The sequence below is a fragment of the Podarcis melisellensis genome (assembly GCF_964234715.1).
Source record: "Podarcis melisellensis genome assembly, chromosome: 12".
NCBI lineage: Eukaryota > Metazoa > Chordata > Lepidosauria > Squamata > Lacertidae > Podarcis > Podarcis melisellensis.
Window position 1 is genome coordinate 50,320,187 of NC_138544.1, and position 13,995 is coordinate 50,334,181.

Genomic DNA, 13,995 nt, shown 5'->3' on the forward strand with positions numbered 1-13,995 from the left:
AATGAGAGTTGGGTGGGGAAATTAGGCGGTCCTGATTTTTTGCGTTGCTTTTATTGCATCGTGTCACATGCATATTCATCTCGGGCATGCTAGCAATGCTGAGCTACAGCATGTCGTCACCTTTCCTCTACTCATCCTTGTTCACTATTCTAAAACAGTCACAGCGGCTGCTGTGTTTTCTAGTGCTTCAGATTCTTAATAGCCCCTCTGCCTTCTTTCCAGACTGCTGTGGACGTCTTCAGAAGGATAATTTTGGAGGCAGAGAAAATTGACGGGGCATCTTCACAAGGGAAGTCTTCATGCTCGGTGATGTGATTGCCCACCGAAGGCTGAACACTGGGAATATGTTCTACCTTAAGAAGCAAACTGCCTGTTCCCCCTCACAGCGAAACTACGCTTTTTCTTCTTCTGTTAACCTGAACAATATAAAGTCAGTTGGAGACTTTTCCTTCAGATTATGTTAAACTCTGACTCCTGTGCAAAAAAAAAAAAGGCTTCACTTCCATTTTCAAATTTTAAGCAATCATATTTTCAATTTATATATTGTATTTCTTAATATTATGACCAAGAATTTTACTGGCATTAATTTTTCAATGTAGTTGGGTTAGAATAATCATCCAGATGATGCATATTGTTACACTACTATTAACTAGGCTTGAATATCGGTGTTTCTTTGTGTTAAATGTATACTTGTAAATAAAATAGCTGCAAACCTTTGTGTGCCCACTGCTTAACAGGTTCTTTACATTTTTTTTCATGCCGTTTCTGAAAAATACCTAGTTCAGTATGCCGCCACATGTTTGCTGGAATGCTTAAACAACATTTTCAAAGGTCAGTTACAGGAAAAGACTGCAGTTTTTGAATTTAACATATTTGGTTGTACTTTCCAGGTTTTGAAGAATAATTATGGCTTGTTCTTGCACTTTGAGCAATATATTACCTCCCACTGGCCATAATTATGGTATATTTACTGCTCCAGTAACGGGTGAACTGAATGCATATTATCTTTTTGAACACAATCTTGTGAACCAGGTTTCCCCCCACCCCTTGATAGTATATTTCCTCACTTTCCTGCCAGTACGATCCAGTTTCATCCTCTTCACTCATTTGATGTGGGCCTAAAGCTTTCATTCCACAATAAGATGTCACAGCACTACTCGTCGTCCAAAAATGGTACACAAAAAATGGAAAGCTGTGAATATGGTCAAGCTGATGTGTAGTAAAATGTTCAACATCTCAGCAGGCTGGGATACTTCAATTGGGTTGCTGCTCTGTATGCTATTCTGAAAAGTGTCTTGACCGTTGCATGAATTTTAGGGTGTACTAATTTAATAATGAAAGCAAAGGCCATAATAACTTGAGGACCCTGCTGCTCAGAGGAGAGAGGTGTCTTATCCAGCATTCTGTTTCCAAATGCATTTGGGAGGGTCACAAGTAGGACGCGAGGTCAATAGCCCTCTCCCACAGTTGAGGATCCTCAGTGAGTGATACTCCACAGCAACCAATCATAAACCTTTCCGTCAGCTGCCCACATTTCATATTGGGCGTACATTGAAACATGCTAAGGGTTCCCCTTTTCAAATGGCATAGTTCAGTTCTGATCTGAGAACAAGGGTTCCACGGTAGGTAGAATTGGATTGGATGAATGAGCACAAATCCTTGCTTCGTCATGCGTCCTGTTGGTGACCAATCACAGCTTCAGCCTTCTTGTACCTGAAGGGTTGATTGTGAAGACAAAATGGTAATACCGGTAAAATAACGAGCTCACAATGGAAGCACGCTGCATGGTGCATTGTATTTCTCCATCCAGCAAACTTTGCCAAGATCCAAGCAATGAAAGCAGTCTGGCACCTGGGGGCCTAGTACAAGCTTTGGAGGGCTAGATTTCAAGTCTGCCATTGCCATTAATTCCCTCCTGAGGCTTGGGACCTCCCATTGGCCCAATTTCCCCAACTGTGAAAAAGGAATGATTATCATTAGCTCCTTCCCCAGGGGTAATATGATTTAATTAGTTTTGTCTCTAGAGCGCTTTGAATGTATAAAATGTTCCTGCTAATAAATTGCGTGCTGGTACAAAAATAGCACTTGCTGAGCCAGTTTGATCTCATTCCATATCTGCTGGTTTATATAGGAATTAACTATAGTACCTCAGGGCGTTTATAAGCCATATAGAATTGGCGGGGGGGGGGTACATATGCAATGTGGAAATTATTTTGAAGCTTGGCAATAGAAATGTATTTTCAGGGCTTGGCTTAACAATTGGTTCCAGTCTTGTTTAATGAGGTCTTCTGATGAAGCAGGACAGCATGATATGGTAGCAAGAAGGTGCTGCTCTGAACATAGCCACTCTGTGCTTTAATACACCATAGGGGCTTGTTTTCTGCAAGGAAAATGTGAGTACAACACAGCTAGCCTCTGCAGAGCCACAGAGGAATTTGCTTCTTGGAAGCCTCTAGTTGAGAGTAGAAGATCCCATTTCCCCTAAAGAAGGGCAAGTCCGTGTTTGTATGTTGGCTGTTGCTGCAGTCTGGTTCAGATGTAATTCTAAACATCCTTCAGGCCTGTATTTTGTGTATTTATGTATTTAGTGTTTTTATCTTGCATTTTTATGTTGTGAATTGCCCTGTGATATTTGGATGAAGGGTGGTATGCAAATTCCCATAATAATAAGGCAGCTTCCTATGTTCCTACACTTTACATACAGTGTATTTCATATCCAGGATCTTGGGTTCCTTGTATTTAGTACATTTGTATCTGAGAATCCAGCTCAAAAGGCTCCCAGAGTGGTTTATATATACAATTAAAACAAGGCAGTCCCTGTTTCCAATCTTTAAAAAAAGAGACACAAGGAAAAGTGGGCAAGGAAGAGGAAAAAGAGACTTGAAGCTTTAGATAACTTCCAGTTAAAACAGATATGCTGGACTAGACAGACCAATAGAGTATAGGGCACATTCCTAATTTCTAAGGCATCTTCTGAAGACTCACTCTATGGGCTCCAGGAGGAGAGGCTTATGTGTGCTGTGTTAAAAGGAAAAGCAGGTGAAAATTGGCTTGTTACCTAGTCTAATAAATAAAGCTTCTCTCTAAAAGGAACTGTAAATGTTCGGTGCTCATTGCTCAAATCCCCCAACGAGTGATTCTTTTGTTAAACTGTCTGGATTAAATTAAAACTCCCGTATCAGCAGAGAGAGAGGTATGCCGTTCTTGCCAGCTAAGCACGAACCATCCCCAGTGTGCATTGTTTGGCAGGCCTTACAAACCCAACCTGGACTCCCTGCTGCTGATATATAGTAGAGCTTCCCGTGGCTCTGAAAATCCCATTTGGGAGTCTGCCTCTGCGTTAGCAGTTGCCAGTGAAACATGTCTCAGTATTCAGGAAAAGTAAGTAACATGTTCCTTTTTGTAACTTTGCTTATGTATGAGATCAGAGGCTTTTTTAAAAAAGAGGGAGGAGGAGATGAGCTGGAAAAAGAAAAGCTTTGGATGCCAACAGGAGACAGGATGGCTTAATGGAGCTACGCTTTCCAAAACATTGTGGGGCTGTGTTGCCTTGCAGCATGGGGCCACACAAGCTGGGGTGGTCTGAGATTAAGGGGCGTTCCTTAAAACGCAAGGAATCTGGCAACTCCAGAGAAGGAAAAGCATATGAAAGCGAGAGGATAAAGAGAATTGGGAAATACAATGGAGTGTGTCTTAATTAATCTAAATACACAATTTGAAAAAACGATGTTTATAAAAGAAAAGAAAACCCCGAGAGGTTGCATTGTTAGCCACACACAGTGTTGTAAGCTGTAATGTCTCATTAAAAGAATACTTCCAGCTTTCAATGAACTCTCTCGTCGAATGCAAAATTAAATCCGTCTGGCAGCGGATTCCATCTTCTTGGAATACCGGTGGGTCGTGGGGCCGCGCAATGGCCGTAGCTCAATCCTTGGAACGTCCTCTTTCCTCTAGATCACTTTCTATGAAGGCAAATGCTTCACAGGCCGGAAGCTGGAGGTTAGTGGGCCCTGCGACAACTTCCAGGAGCGGGGCTTCATGAACAGAGTCAATTCCATCTGTGTGAAGAGCGGAGCCTGGATCTGTTTCAGCCTCGCAGACTTCCGAGGCCAGCAGTACATCCTGGAACATGGCGAATACCCTGGCTTCCACCGCTGGAACGGGCACAATGACCGAATGGGATCCTGCAAGCCAGTTGGGATGGTTAGTGCTTTTTTGTTGTTGATGAGTGACAGGACAGGTCCTGTTTATCACAGGGAGTCTCTTTTTCCACTCTTGCCCTTTGGGAGGATGTCTGGAATGTCTTCAGCATCATTGTATGTTTTAACAACTTGCTGGAATGGTCATCATTTATTACTTTTCATTAAAAAAATCATGCACCGCTTGATGGAAGAAAAACCTCAAAGTAGTTTACGAAGTATGAAACAATAAAATTATCAGTAGAAATAGTAAACAACAACTACCATTTAAAACCTTTTTAAAAGAAATTGCAGTAAACTAAAAATAGTTTAAAACATGGATTCTACATGGCTGGGCAGGCTTGTCTGTTCCAGGGGATTAAACACTGCCTTCATAGCCCAGGTCTTTGTGCCATCATCATGTGATCAAGCAAGACAAAGAACAAGGACATTGTATCTCCTGGACCTTGACATCCTTCTGGGTTAGGTGTTGGTGCCTCTGTCTCCCAGTGGTTCTCTTCCACCTGTAGGAACCTGAGTCCCTTGCTCAGCCCCATGGCGTCTGGACTGTGAGGTCCTCCAGGGTTCCATTGTGTTCCCAGTTGCTGTTTTAACATCTTTATGAAGTCATTGGGGGAAGTCACCCAGGGATTTGGAGCAAGGCACAATCAATATGTTGGTGATACCCCACTCTTCAGTGATGATGCCCAACATCTGAAGATCACAGAGTGGTCTATCTCACCTGAATCAGGAGAGGCTGTTTAAGTACTTGACCAATGTTTGGAATGAGTATTGGGATGGTTGAGGTCCAATAAATTGAAGCTGAAGCCCAACAAGACTGTAGTTCTGTGGGCTGGTGGTTGAAGGACCAAGTTCATTGCTTGGGGCTGCTCATCAGTTCTAAGCTGTCACCTAAGGAGGAGTGGCAAGGCAACTATTTTCTACTGTCTAAGCCTCTATTGTCTTCTTCAAACTCCAGTTGGTTCACTAGTCCCCACAGCAGCTGCCTGCGCATTACCAGGCTCAAATAAACTTACTAATATCGGTGCATAAACCCCTGAATGACCTGGAACCCAAGTACTGTATTTTTCGCTCCATAAGACACACCTGACCATAAGGCGCACCTAGTTTTTAGAGGGAGAATGCAAGAAAAAAAATATTATTTAAAGGGAGCGCTGAGCAGAGCCTGTATGCATCCCAGGCTCTGCTCAGCGCTCCCTTTCGCAAGCTGCATGGAGCGTGTGTGTGCCGCTTGCAGGCTTTTCCCCGAAGAAAAAGCCTGTGCGCGGCTCTTTAAAGGGAGCGCAGCTCTTGGGGGCTTTTGTGGGAGGTGGGGGAAGGGAGAGAGCCGCGCTCTGTCCCTTCCCCCACCTCCCGCAAAAGCCACAGATAGCCACGCGAAGCCTCCGCAGGGCAGCAGGATGAAGGCTCCCCACTGCCCTGCAGAGGCTTCGCGCGGCTAAGCCAGAAGCTAGACCAGCGAGAGGGAGCGCTGCGCAGCGCTCCCTCTCGCTGTTCTGGCTTCTGGGGTAGCCTCACTGCATTCGCTCCATAAGACGCACACACATTTCCCTTTACTTTTTAGGAGGGGACAGGTGCATCTTATAGAGCGAAAAATACGGTATCTGAAGGAATACCCCACCCAATCATTAAAATCCACTAGATATGTCCTACTTCAATCTCCTGGCAATAGCTGTGGGTGGTGATGCATACTCAAGAGTAGACCCATTGTACTTAATGGGCAGGACTATCTTATGCCTATTAAATTAAGTGGCTCTACTCTAATTAAGTTGGAAACAACCCATAGAACTCAATGGGACTTGCTTATTTTAGACGTGTACTGGATTGTGCTGCTAATGAGTTAGCTCTCCTGCTGCCCCTTTTTGTAAGGCATTCTACAAGCTTACTAGCTGAAGAGCAAAAAAAAAAAATATTTTTAATACAATAAGACACATACACACCACAGGAATGGAGCCCTCCCTCAAAGTACCCTCATCAATTTTTAACTACCATTTCCTGCCTTCAGCCTAAATTTGTATTGCAGTGGAAGGTGTGTGTATTTGTGTATTTGTGCATCTGTATGTACAAGACTGGGAACAGGGGAGAACCTCTTCTTTGGTTGTTTTTTTGGACTGCCATCAGATGTTTCAGGCATATCTGAGATTCCACCGCCAAAAGAATGCCACAAGCCTTCCTCTACCTCAGCCAAGTCTTCTCATATATGATTCCATTTATAAATATATTATATGTCCTCCGTCTGCTGGCTCTTTTTCTTTTTCTCTAAAAAGAACTTTATACCTGTCTGCAGACTCCCTCACAAATACCTACCAAACCTACCGGCGGCAGGAGAGGGAAATTCCCAAAGCAATTTACCTCAATTCACCTTCCAAGAATTGCATAGACAGGATACTGGAGACCAAAGCGGGCGGCGTGTGTGTGTGTGTTTCTTTTCCTTGCTTAATAAAGTCACAACTATCCTGTATAAATAACCACAGACTTGACTAGGAACAAGGAAAATGTGATTATTATTTTGTTTGTTTGTTTTAAGGGAAACAGTCTCAAATAGATGTGTGTTTTGGAATTTCCTCCTCATAGTTCCGTTCCTTGTGGGGTTCTTAATTCATTTCCCATGTATGGATGCCTGGTTCTCTTGCAAATGTCAGGAGTGGCATTCTTGTGGCCTTGTTTTCTTGACCTTGTGCGTGGTGGTTTCGTGGTTTGTATTTCTTCCGGTGCAAGTTTTATGCTAAAGGGCACTTGAGGATGGTCTGAAAAACTCTCTGTGTGTGTTTATGCCGTGAATCTGTAGGGCGGTCACAAGAACAACCCCTTCCCCCATCCCAGCAGAAGTTTGAACACTTTCATAGTCTGGCATTAAATTACTCACTGAAAACAATAATAAGAAAAGTACTAACTGCTTGGAGAACTTATCATGACCACATCTTTACAGGCATGTTGCTCATATTGTAAAATGACGGGTCCTTCTCTCCCACCTCCATTTGATTCTCACAACAATCCTGCAAAATAGTCTGAGGGAGAGAATTCCCTAGTGAGGTTCATGGCTCAGAACCGATTTGAACCTGAGTCTGAAGACCTAACTGAAGACACATTTCTTTATCTTGGCTTTTGACACTGGAGATGTGTATTTTAGAACCCACCTTATTTCTGAATTTTAGAGTTGCTTTAAACTGTTTTTTAATATTAATGTTGTGTTTTAATTGTCGTAGCCCACCCTGGGACCTGAAGGTAAGGGTGCGTAATAAATTGCAAACATCGTCCTATCCCAAGCTGACACTCTAACCACTACACTGCACTACTTCTCCTGTATTTAGGGCACAAATCACTGGCATATTTTGTATATAGTATGGGAGAGGGGGACAACGTGTTGCTTGTTTAAATAAATGTTTTAATACATTTTCATTGATATATATATATTTATGTTTGCTGCTAACCACCTTCTTGAGATCTTGCTTTGATTTCAAAAAGTGGAATACCAATTTTTAAATCAGTAGACAAAATAAATATTAAAGTTATGAAACAGTCGCTGGCTGGCGAGGGCTGATGCTGAACCTATTTTCCATCTGTTGCTTTTTGCTGGCTACAGAATTCACTGGCTGGCCTGGGGCACATTTCTGTCTTTCACCTGTGGGTCAAAATGAAAAGGGGAAAAAAACACCTCTCTGTTGCCTGGAGCTCCTTAGAAGAAGAGAAGGGTGCAAATGTTATATTTCTATATACATTTTTACACATATTTCGCAACACCAAGCTCTTTAGTATGAATTTGGAAAAGCGAGGTGTCTCTGGGTTTTGCCACTGCTGTTTCATGAAGCTAATTTTGACCTGCCTTTGCCAACAGCATGGCGAGAATTACCGGATCGAAGTATTCGAGGGCAGGCACTTTAGTGGTCGCAGCCAGGAGTTCACCGAAGATTGCTCTTGCCTGCATAGGCAAGGCTGGGCCAAAAACTGGATCAACGCCATCAAAGTCTATGGGGATGGAGCGTAAGTAACTTACAGTTGTCAAAATAATACAAGGGTAACCTGCAATAAGGATGGCGCTGTGGTTTAAACCACAGAGCCTAGGACTTGCCGATCAGAAGGTCAGCGGTTCGAATCCCCACGACGGGGTGAGCTCCCATTGCTCGGTCCCTGCTCCTGCCCACCTAGCAGTTCGAAAGCACGTCAAAGTGCAAGTAGATAAATAGGTACCGCTCCGGCGGGAAGGTAAACGGCGTTTCTGTGCGCTGCTCTGGTTCGCCAGAAGCGGCTTAGTCATGCTGGCCACATAACCCGGAAGCTACACGCCGGCTCCCTTGGCCAATAAAGCGAGATGAGCACCGCAACCCCAGAGTCGTCTGCGACTGGACCAAATGGCCAGGGGTCCCTTTACCTTTTAACCTTCCATAAAGGGTTGCAGCATGGAGTCCTCCTTTTAGCCCTCTTCAGAGTACTCCATTCCATTAGTCTTCCAGCTGCCACCATTTTCCTATTCCCTGCACACTGAGCATACTCAGCCCCCATCTCGCTGTTTTCTTTTTGGGGTGAGTCATTTGCCTCTCTGGGTTCCCCTGCGCATGTTGTTATCTCATCTCTCTGTGTCTCTGTGTGTGCATGTATGGTGCCATTTCCACTACGTAACCACCAGCACTTGGATAATTCAGATTGCTATTGATGTAGTTGCTAGATTGGTCAGTCTGGATGAAACTGGATCCCTTCTGAACCTGCAACTGCATCTGTGAGGATAGAGTACATAAGAGGAAACTTGCCAAACAAGTTCCTTTGTCAAGGTTTGTCAATGCCAGTTCCTTTGACTGGCCAGTTAAGTACCCATCGTCTGCATCTCGAAAGGGTGAGCTCTGTTGCCATAGAAACAAATGGGCAGGACTTTCGCTACCCACCTCACCTGCCTGATAGATGAGAGAACAAAGCCAGAGTTGTGTATGTGAGCTGAAAGCTGGAGAGAGAGAGAGAGAGAGAGAGAGAGAGAGAGAGAGAGAGAGAGAGAGAGAGAGAGAGAGATGTCTTGCTTTGTGCTGGACTTTGGGTCCCCTCTGGAAACTGACAGGGGAAGCAATATCTGTTGGGGTCAGGGCTGGCCCGCCCTTGTGGCAAGATGAGGCAACTGCCTCAGGTGGCAGAATCCACAGAAATGCATTGCCCACCGCTGCTGCCAGACTCCATCTCCCATCAGCCCCTGACAACCAGCATGGCTAAAGGTCAGCAAGGATGGGAATTGGTCCATCCAATCTGGAAGGAGATAGGGGGCTCACCACCCTAATATAGATGATGACAGCTCTGACTCTGCAGTTCCATGCCAGAATAGTCACTCGCAGATATAGGCCCCTGTTGCTTTCTGTAGCTTTTACCACTTCCCTACCCTTCTTCAGTCATCCCCCCATACAGGTTAAACCTACTCCTAAGTGGGTTTCTCGTCTCTCTTGTATGTTCCAAGGTTGGGTCTAGGACTTAATATCCACTTCCTCTACACCTGATGTCAGATGTGGGGCAGGAAAAGATGTGTCTGGTTGAAAAAATGGGGTTTGCAAGCACTGCTGATCAGTTCAAAGTCAGCATAAACAACACTGAACCAGATGGACCAATTGTCTGTGTCACTGTAAGGCAGCTTCCATTTGCTTTCTTCAAAAAAGCCATGTACGGTTATTGATTTATTGATTTTTAAGTTTTTTTGCATATCTACAGGGTACCCCTTTTAAAAGAAACCAAAACCCAGCTCTCTACTCCCCTGACATTCCACCAACCCTGGGCTTGGGTCTATGTGTGGAGTCCTTACTGTAGTAATAATAAATAATTGCAGGTTAGCAATATCCAATCCAGCAGTTCCGTCATAAATGTTCATCTGAGGCAAAAACAACAACAACATTTGCATGTGGCACGAGAGAATCAGCTTAACAAGCCTCTTTATTCTGGAAAAGATTAACACCAATTATAGCTTCCCCACTATAGTTCCTTCTCGCATTCTTGCTTTCTGATCCTTTGCTCTAGAAGTGCCAAACTAGGAGAGGCCAACAGTCTTGCTGTCCCTCCCTCTGTCCCAAAAACATTTCCCCTGAAAACCGGAGATCACGCAGGGTTGTATTTCCATCGTCGCTCTGACCAGGAACAAATGTTCTCTTGAGGGGGTGGAAAAAAACACAAAAATCATCGTGTGTGTCTCACCCTTTCACCAGTGATGGAGTTGTTGTGTTATGATGTCATTGGCTCGTTCTCTCTCTCGCTCCTCCCCCACTATCTCTCTGACCTCATGGTACCATGCGCTTTCTTTGGACAAACAAACACAATCAGAAGGCACGACTTGGATGTGCGTGCCTGGGAGAGAGCTGGAGCCCTCTGTCCGAGCCAGAGAGTGCTTGGCTTGTGTGAGGCACAGCTGGAGTTCTGGTTCATGCTGCTTCGTGCTTCCGTGCCAAGGGAACATCTCTTACGAGGGCAAAAAGCAGAACTTCAAAGGCAGCCTCCCCCAACCTGGTGCTCTGACAGATGCTACGGGCCACAGACTGGATTGGGATGGTGGTAGTTCCTGCGGCTAGGTGGGGAAGCAGGATGGTGACAACCGTTCTGGGCTCTCTGGCTGTGAAATGCCCAAAGTGCTTGCCAGATGTGGTCTGTGGCCAGGGAGCAGCCTTTTCTTCAAGGCTTGACATCTGCAAGGCTGTTGTTAGTTGTTTTATTTTAAAGGACCCTCTGTTTGAAACCCTGGAGAGCTTATAGACAAGAGAAGCAATAGTGGATTAGATCAGCGGTCGGCAACCTAAGGCCCATGGGCCAGAAACGGCCCATGGAGGCTGTTTAACCAGCCCCCGAGCCACCCCCGAGCTGAGCTGCCTGCTCTGTGAGTCCCTGTGAGTCCCAGTGCGGTGCAGGAACTCTCTTCCTCAGCTCCGGAAATCGCTTCTGCACATGCCCAGAAATCGCTTCTTTGCAGGCGCAATTTTCAACGTCTGGGCATGTGCAGAAGCGATTTCAGGCGCTGCGGACATGCGCAGAAGTGATTTCCAGTGTTGTGCTGTACTGGCCCGGCCCACAAAGGATCTCCGCAGGAGTGATCCAGCCCATGACTAGTAAGCCTTGCTGACCCCTGGATTAGATGGAGGAAGCATCTGGCCTGGAGCAAGGCAGCTTCCTAAATCCTTAACAGCCATGCAGGTGAAAGTCCTGTGGCACCTTGAAGATGTAACAGATTTATTACAGCATCAGCTTTCATGAAATAAAGTCCACCTCATCAGATGCATGAAGTGTTATCCTCGGTTGACGGATATACAGTCGTACTTTGGAAGTCGAACGGAATCCGTTCCAGAAGTCCATTCGACTTCCAAAACATTTGAAAACCAAATCACAGCTTCTGATTGGCAGCAGGAAGGTCTTGTAGCCAATCAGAAGCTGCAGAAGCACCACCAAATGTTCGGGTTCCAAAAAGACGTTCGCAAACCGGAACAATCGCTTCTGGGTTTGCGGCATTCGGGAGCCAAAACATCTGAGTTCCAGGGCGTTTGACAACCAAGGTGCGACTATTGTTACAAAAGTTGGGCACCATCCCCAATCTCTGCCAAGCCGTGGCAAGATTCCAGAGGTTTCCAGGCGCTCACCCAGGATCTGTGTTCCTTGGAGAATCAAAACACAGTGGAGACTGTCATAGCTTTAAGAAATAGGATTTATTCACATTTATATTACATGGAAATACAGAACGGTCCCATATTATACAGGATGGGTAGCAACCCTAGTCCTGACCCCAGAATTCAGCAGGGAGTTAAGGAACCACTGAACCTGAGGCTGGCAGACAGGAGTCCACATTGCCAGATTCCATAGCACCCAGGGTCTATAAAACCAGAGGCAAACCCTCACAGGTGTTTTCCTTTGGGCCTGAGGAACCAGGTGCCTCCCACAGTACCCTGAAAGTCCAGTGGCACAGGAGGTGCAGCAGGTGGGCAGGGCAGGGAGCCCGTCTGTAGGTCAGTGTGTTGGCCTAGGAGAGATGGGCAGCAGACAGAGGCTCAAAAGGTTTAGCTTAGCTTCCAGCCTTTCTTAGTGCAAATTGCTCACTAGGCGCTATCCTTGGTGCTGAGAAAACCACCTGCCTTGATCAATGGGTTCTTCTGCACAACTAGAATAGGGCATATGTGGTGGGGCATGTACCCCAGTGCTCATATAGAACCTCTGGCCAGAAATTATGTGGATTGGCCTCTAAGCCCTGTGTCGCTTATTAGATATATTTATGAAAAAGAGGATATCTTAAAGCATATTTTCTGCAGCCTTTTCATCTTAACGTTCCCAACATTAAGTACTTTTGGGGGTTGGCTGAGCGAGTAAATTTGATTGATGTCTAGGTCAATGAACTTATAACAAAACATATTACAAATTCAGTATCTCCAAAACACCCAAACACAATTAAATAATCAACAGAGATCTAAAATAAACACATTAAATACAAACATATGTGCAAGATAAACATTAAGCAAATGGAAGATGTGCGAACTAATTCACATTGAGGAAAAGGTAATGCATTTGTTAAACTGTATAAGGTGAATAAACGGTGATCAGTTGTTTTAAACAACTCTTTCTGCTTTTTGTCTGCCATCTCCCAGACATACATATGTTGGGTTTAATGTCTTCATCACTGCTGCTTTCTAAACCTTTGGTTAACCAATCCTCCAGAAAAGGAGCAGGTCCATCTCTCCACCTCGGAGCCACCAGAATTTTAGCCGTGATCAACTTTTAACATCAAATGCCAACTGTTTGGAGGAAACCAATATGGCACCATAACCATCTCTGAATGTGGCTTGGAGTGTTTTGACTAGAAAACATTTTGTTTCTGTTTCAGATGGGTGTTGTATGAGGAACCTAACTATCGTGGCCAGATGTATGTGGTTGAGAGAGGTGACTACAGCAGCTGCAATGAGTGGCAAGCTGCCTTTGCAAACATCCAGTCAATCAGAAGGGTTGTCAACTATTTTTAGCTAACTGCCTGGTGAAAACGGAGAGTCTGGACTCTTCCTTCCTGGTCTCTAGAAATGTGAAATAATAAAGACTTGAAATCTGATGTGCCTCTTTTGCATTCCTCCACATGCCCAGGCAGGTCATTGGCTTAAGCAGTCCAGGGCCTGATAGAGCACTGTATGGGTAGCCGCCGTGGACCAGCCAACTGAGGTAGGAAGGTGAGTCTGTTTGGGGAGAAGAAGTTGCCATTGTTCATAGAATGGTGCATTCTGAAGGCTCACAATAAACTGCAAGGGATACAGAGATGGGTAAGGAGGTTGTTACTTGAACTCTAATGATGTAAATATAATTACGGGGTTTGATGACCCTTAACAGAGGCACGGAAAGCTGCTTTTTGTCACATAAGAACATTTAGACATCCTCTTTCTAAATGTGGAGGTGAGCACACACCCTCTCAGAAAAGAAGGAGCAAGATGAAAAAGGAAATCGACTCATGATGGACTTCAACACGACATGGGCTTCTGAAATCGAGAGCACGGCTGCACTGGTGGGAATGGGAACAAGTCAAAATGGCAGGGAAGTCCAGCTATTAGTTGCTACTTGGAGTGCCTTGCTGAATAATAATAATAATAATAATAATAATAATAATAATAATAATAATAATATAAACCTGGTGCTGGTATTGGTGGGGTGGGGTGTGGAGACTTGCAAGGTGCTGGGGCAACTGCCAGAGGAAGCCACCTGTTGATACTGACCCTGGTATGAGGTCTCAAAGGAGCATAGGAGGGAGTCAACATTAAGTGACCATGCTCCTAAAGGCATTGCATGATATTCTCTGCAAGATCATCCATTGGCTGTTTAGACC

At 44.8% G+C, this 13,995-nt stretch overlaps 2 protein-coding genes across 2 annotated transcripts in view; both read left to right on the forward strand.

Moving 5' to 3' along the window:
- Window positions 1-716, forward strand: part of RHEB (Ras homolog, mTORC1 binding) — a 28,078-nt gene extending 27,362 nt beyond the window's left edge. Inside the window, exon 8 of the mRNA XM_081882751.1 lies at window positions 223-716. Coding sequence (XP_081738877.1) covers window positions 223-315 — 93 coding nt within the window. The 3' untranslated portion in view covers window positions 316-716. The remainder of the gene's footprint in view (window positions 1-222) is intronic.
- Window positions 717-851: 135 nt separating this feature from the next.
- Window positions 852-13,756, forward strand: CRYGN (crystallin gamma N). Its single transcript, XM_081882752.1, has 4 exons — window positions 852-3,381; window positions 3,955-4,203; window positions 8,035-8,180; window positions 13,015-13,756. Exons 1-4 carry the CDS (start codon window positions 3,361-3,363, stop codon window positions 13,148-13,150), a joined length of 552 nt encoding a protein of 183 aa, XP_081738878.1. The 5' UTR covers window positions 852-3,360; the 3' UTR covers window positions 13,151-13,756.
- Window positions 13,757-13,995: the final 239 nt, after the last annotated feature.

Excerpts from the sequence above, each read along its gene's own strand:
- CRYGN (XM_081882752.1), top strand. The coding sequence starts at position 3,361 with ATGTCTCAGTATTCAGGAAAA. Across the intron at positions 4,204-8,034 it reads CCTGCAAGCCAGTTGGGATG|CATGGCGAGAATTACCGGAT; the intron begins GTTAGTGCTTTT and ends CTTTGCCAACAG. Across the intron at positions 8,181-13,014 it reads AAAGTCTATGGGGATGGAGC|ATGGGTGTTGTATGAGGAAC; the intron begins GTAAGTAACTTA and ends TTTCTGTTTCAG.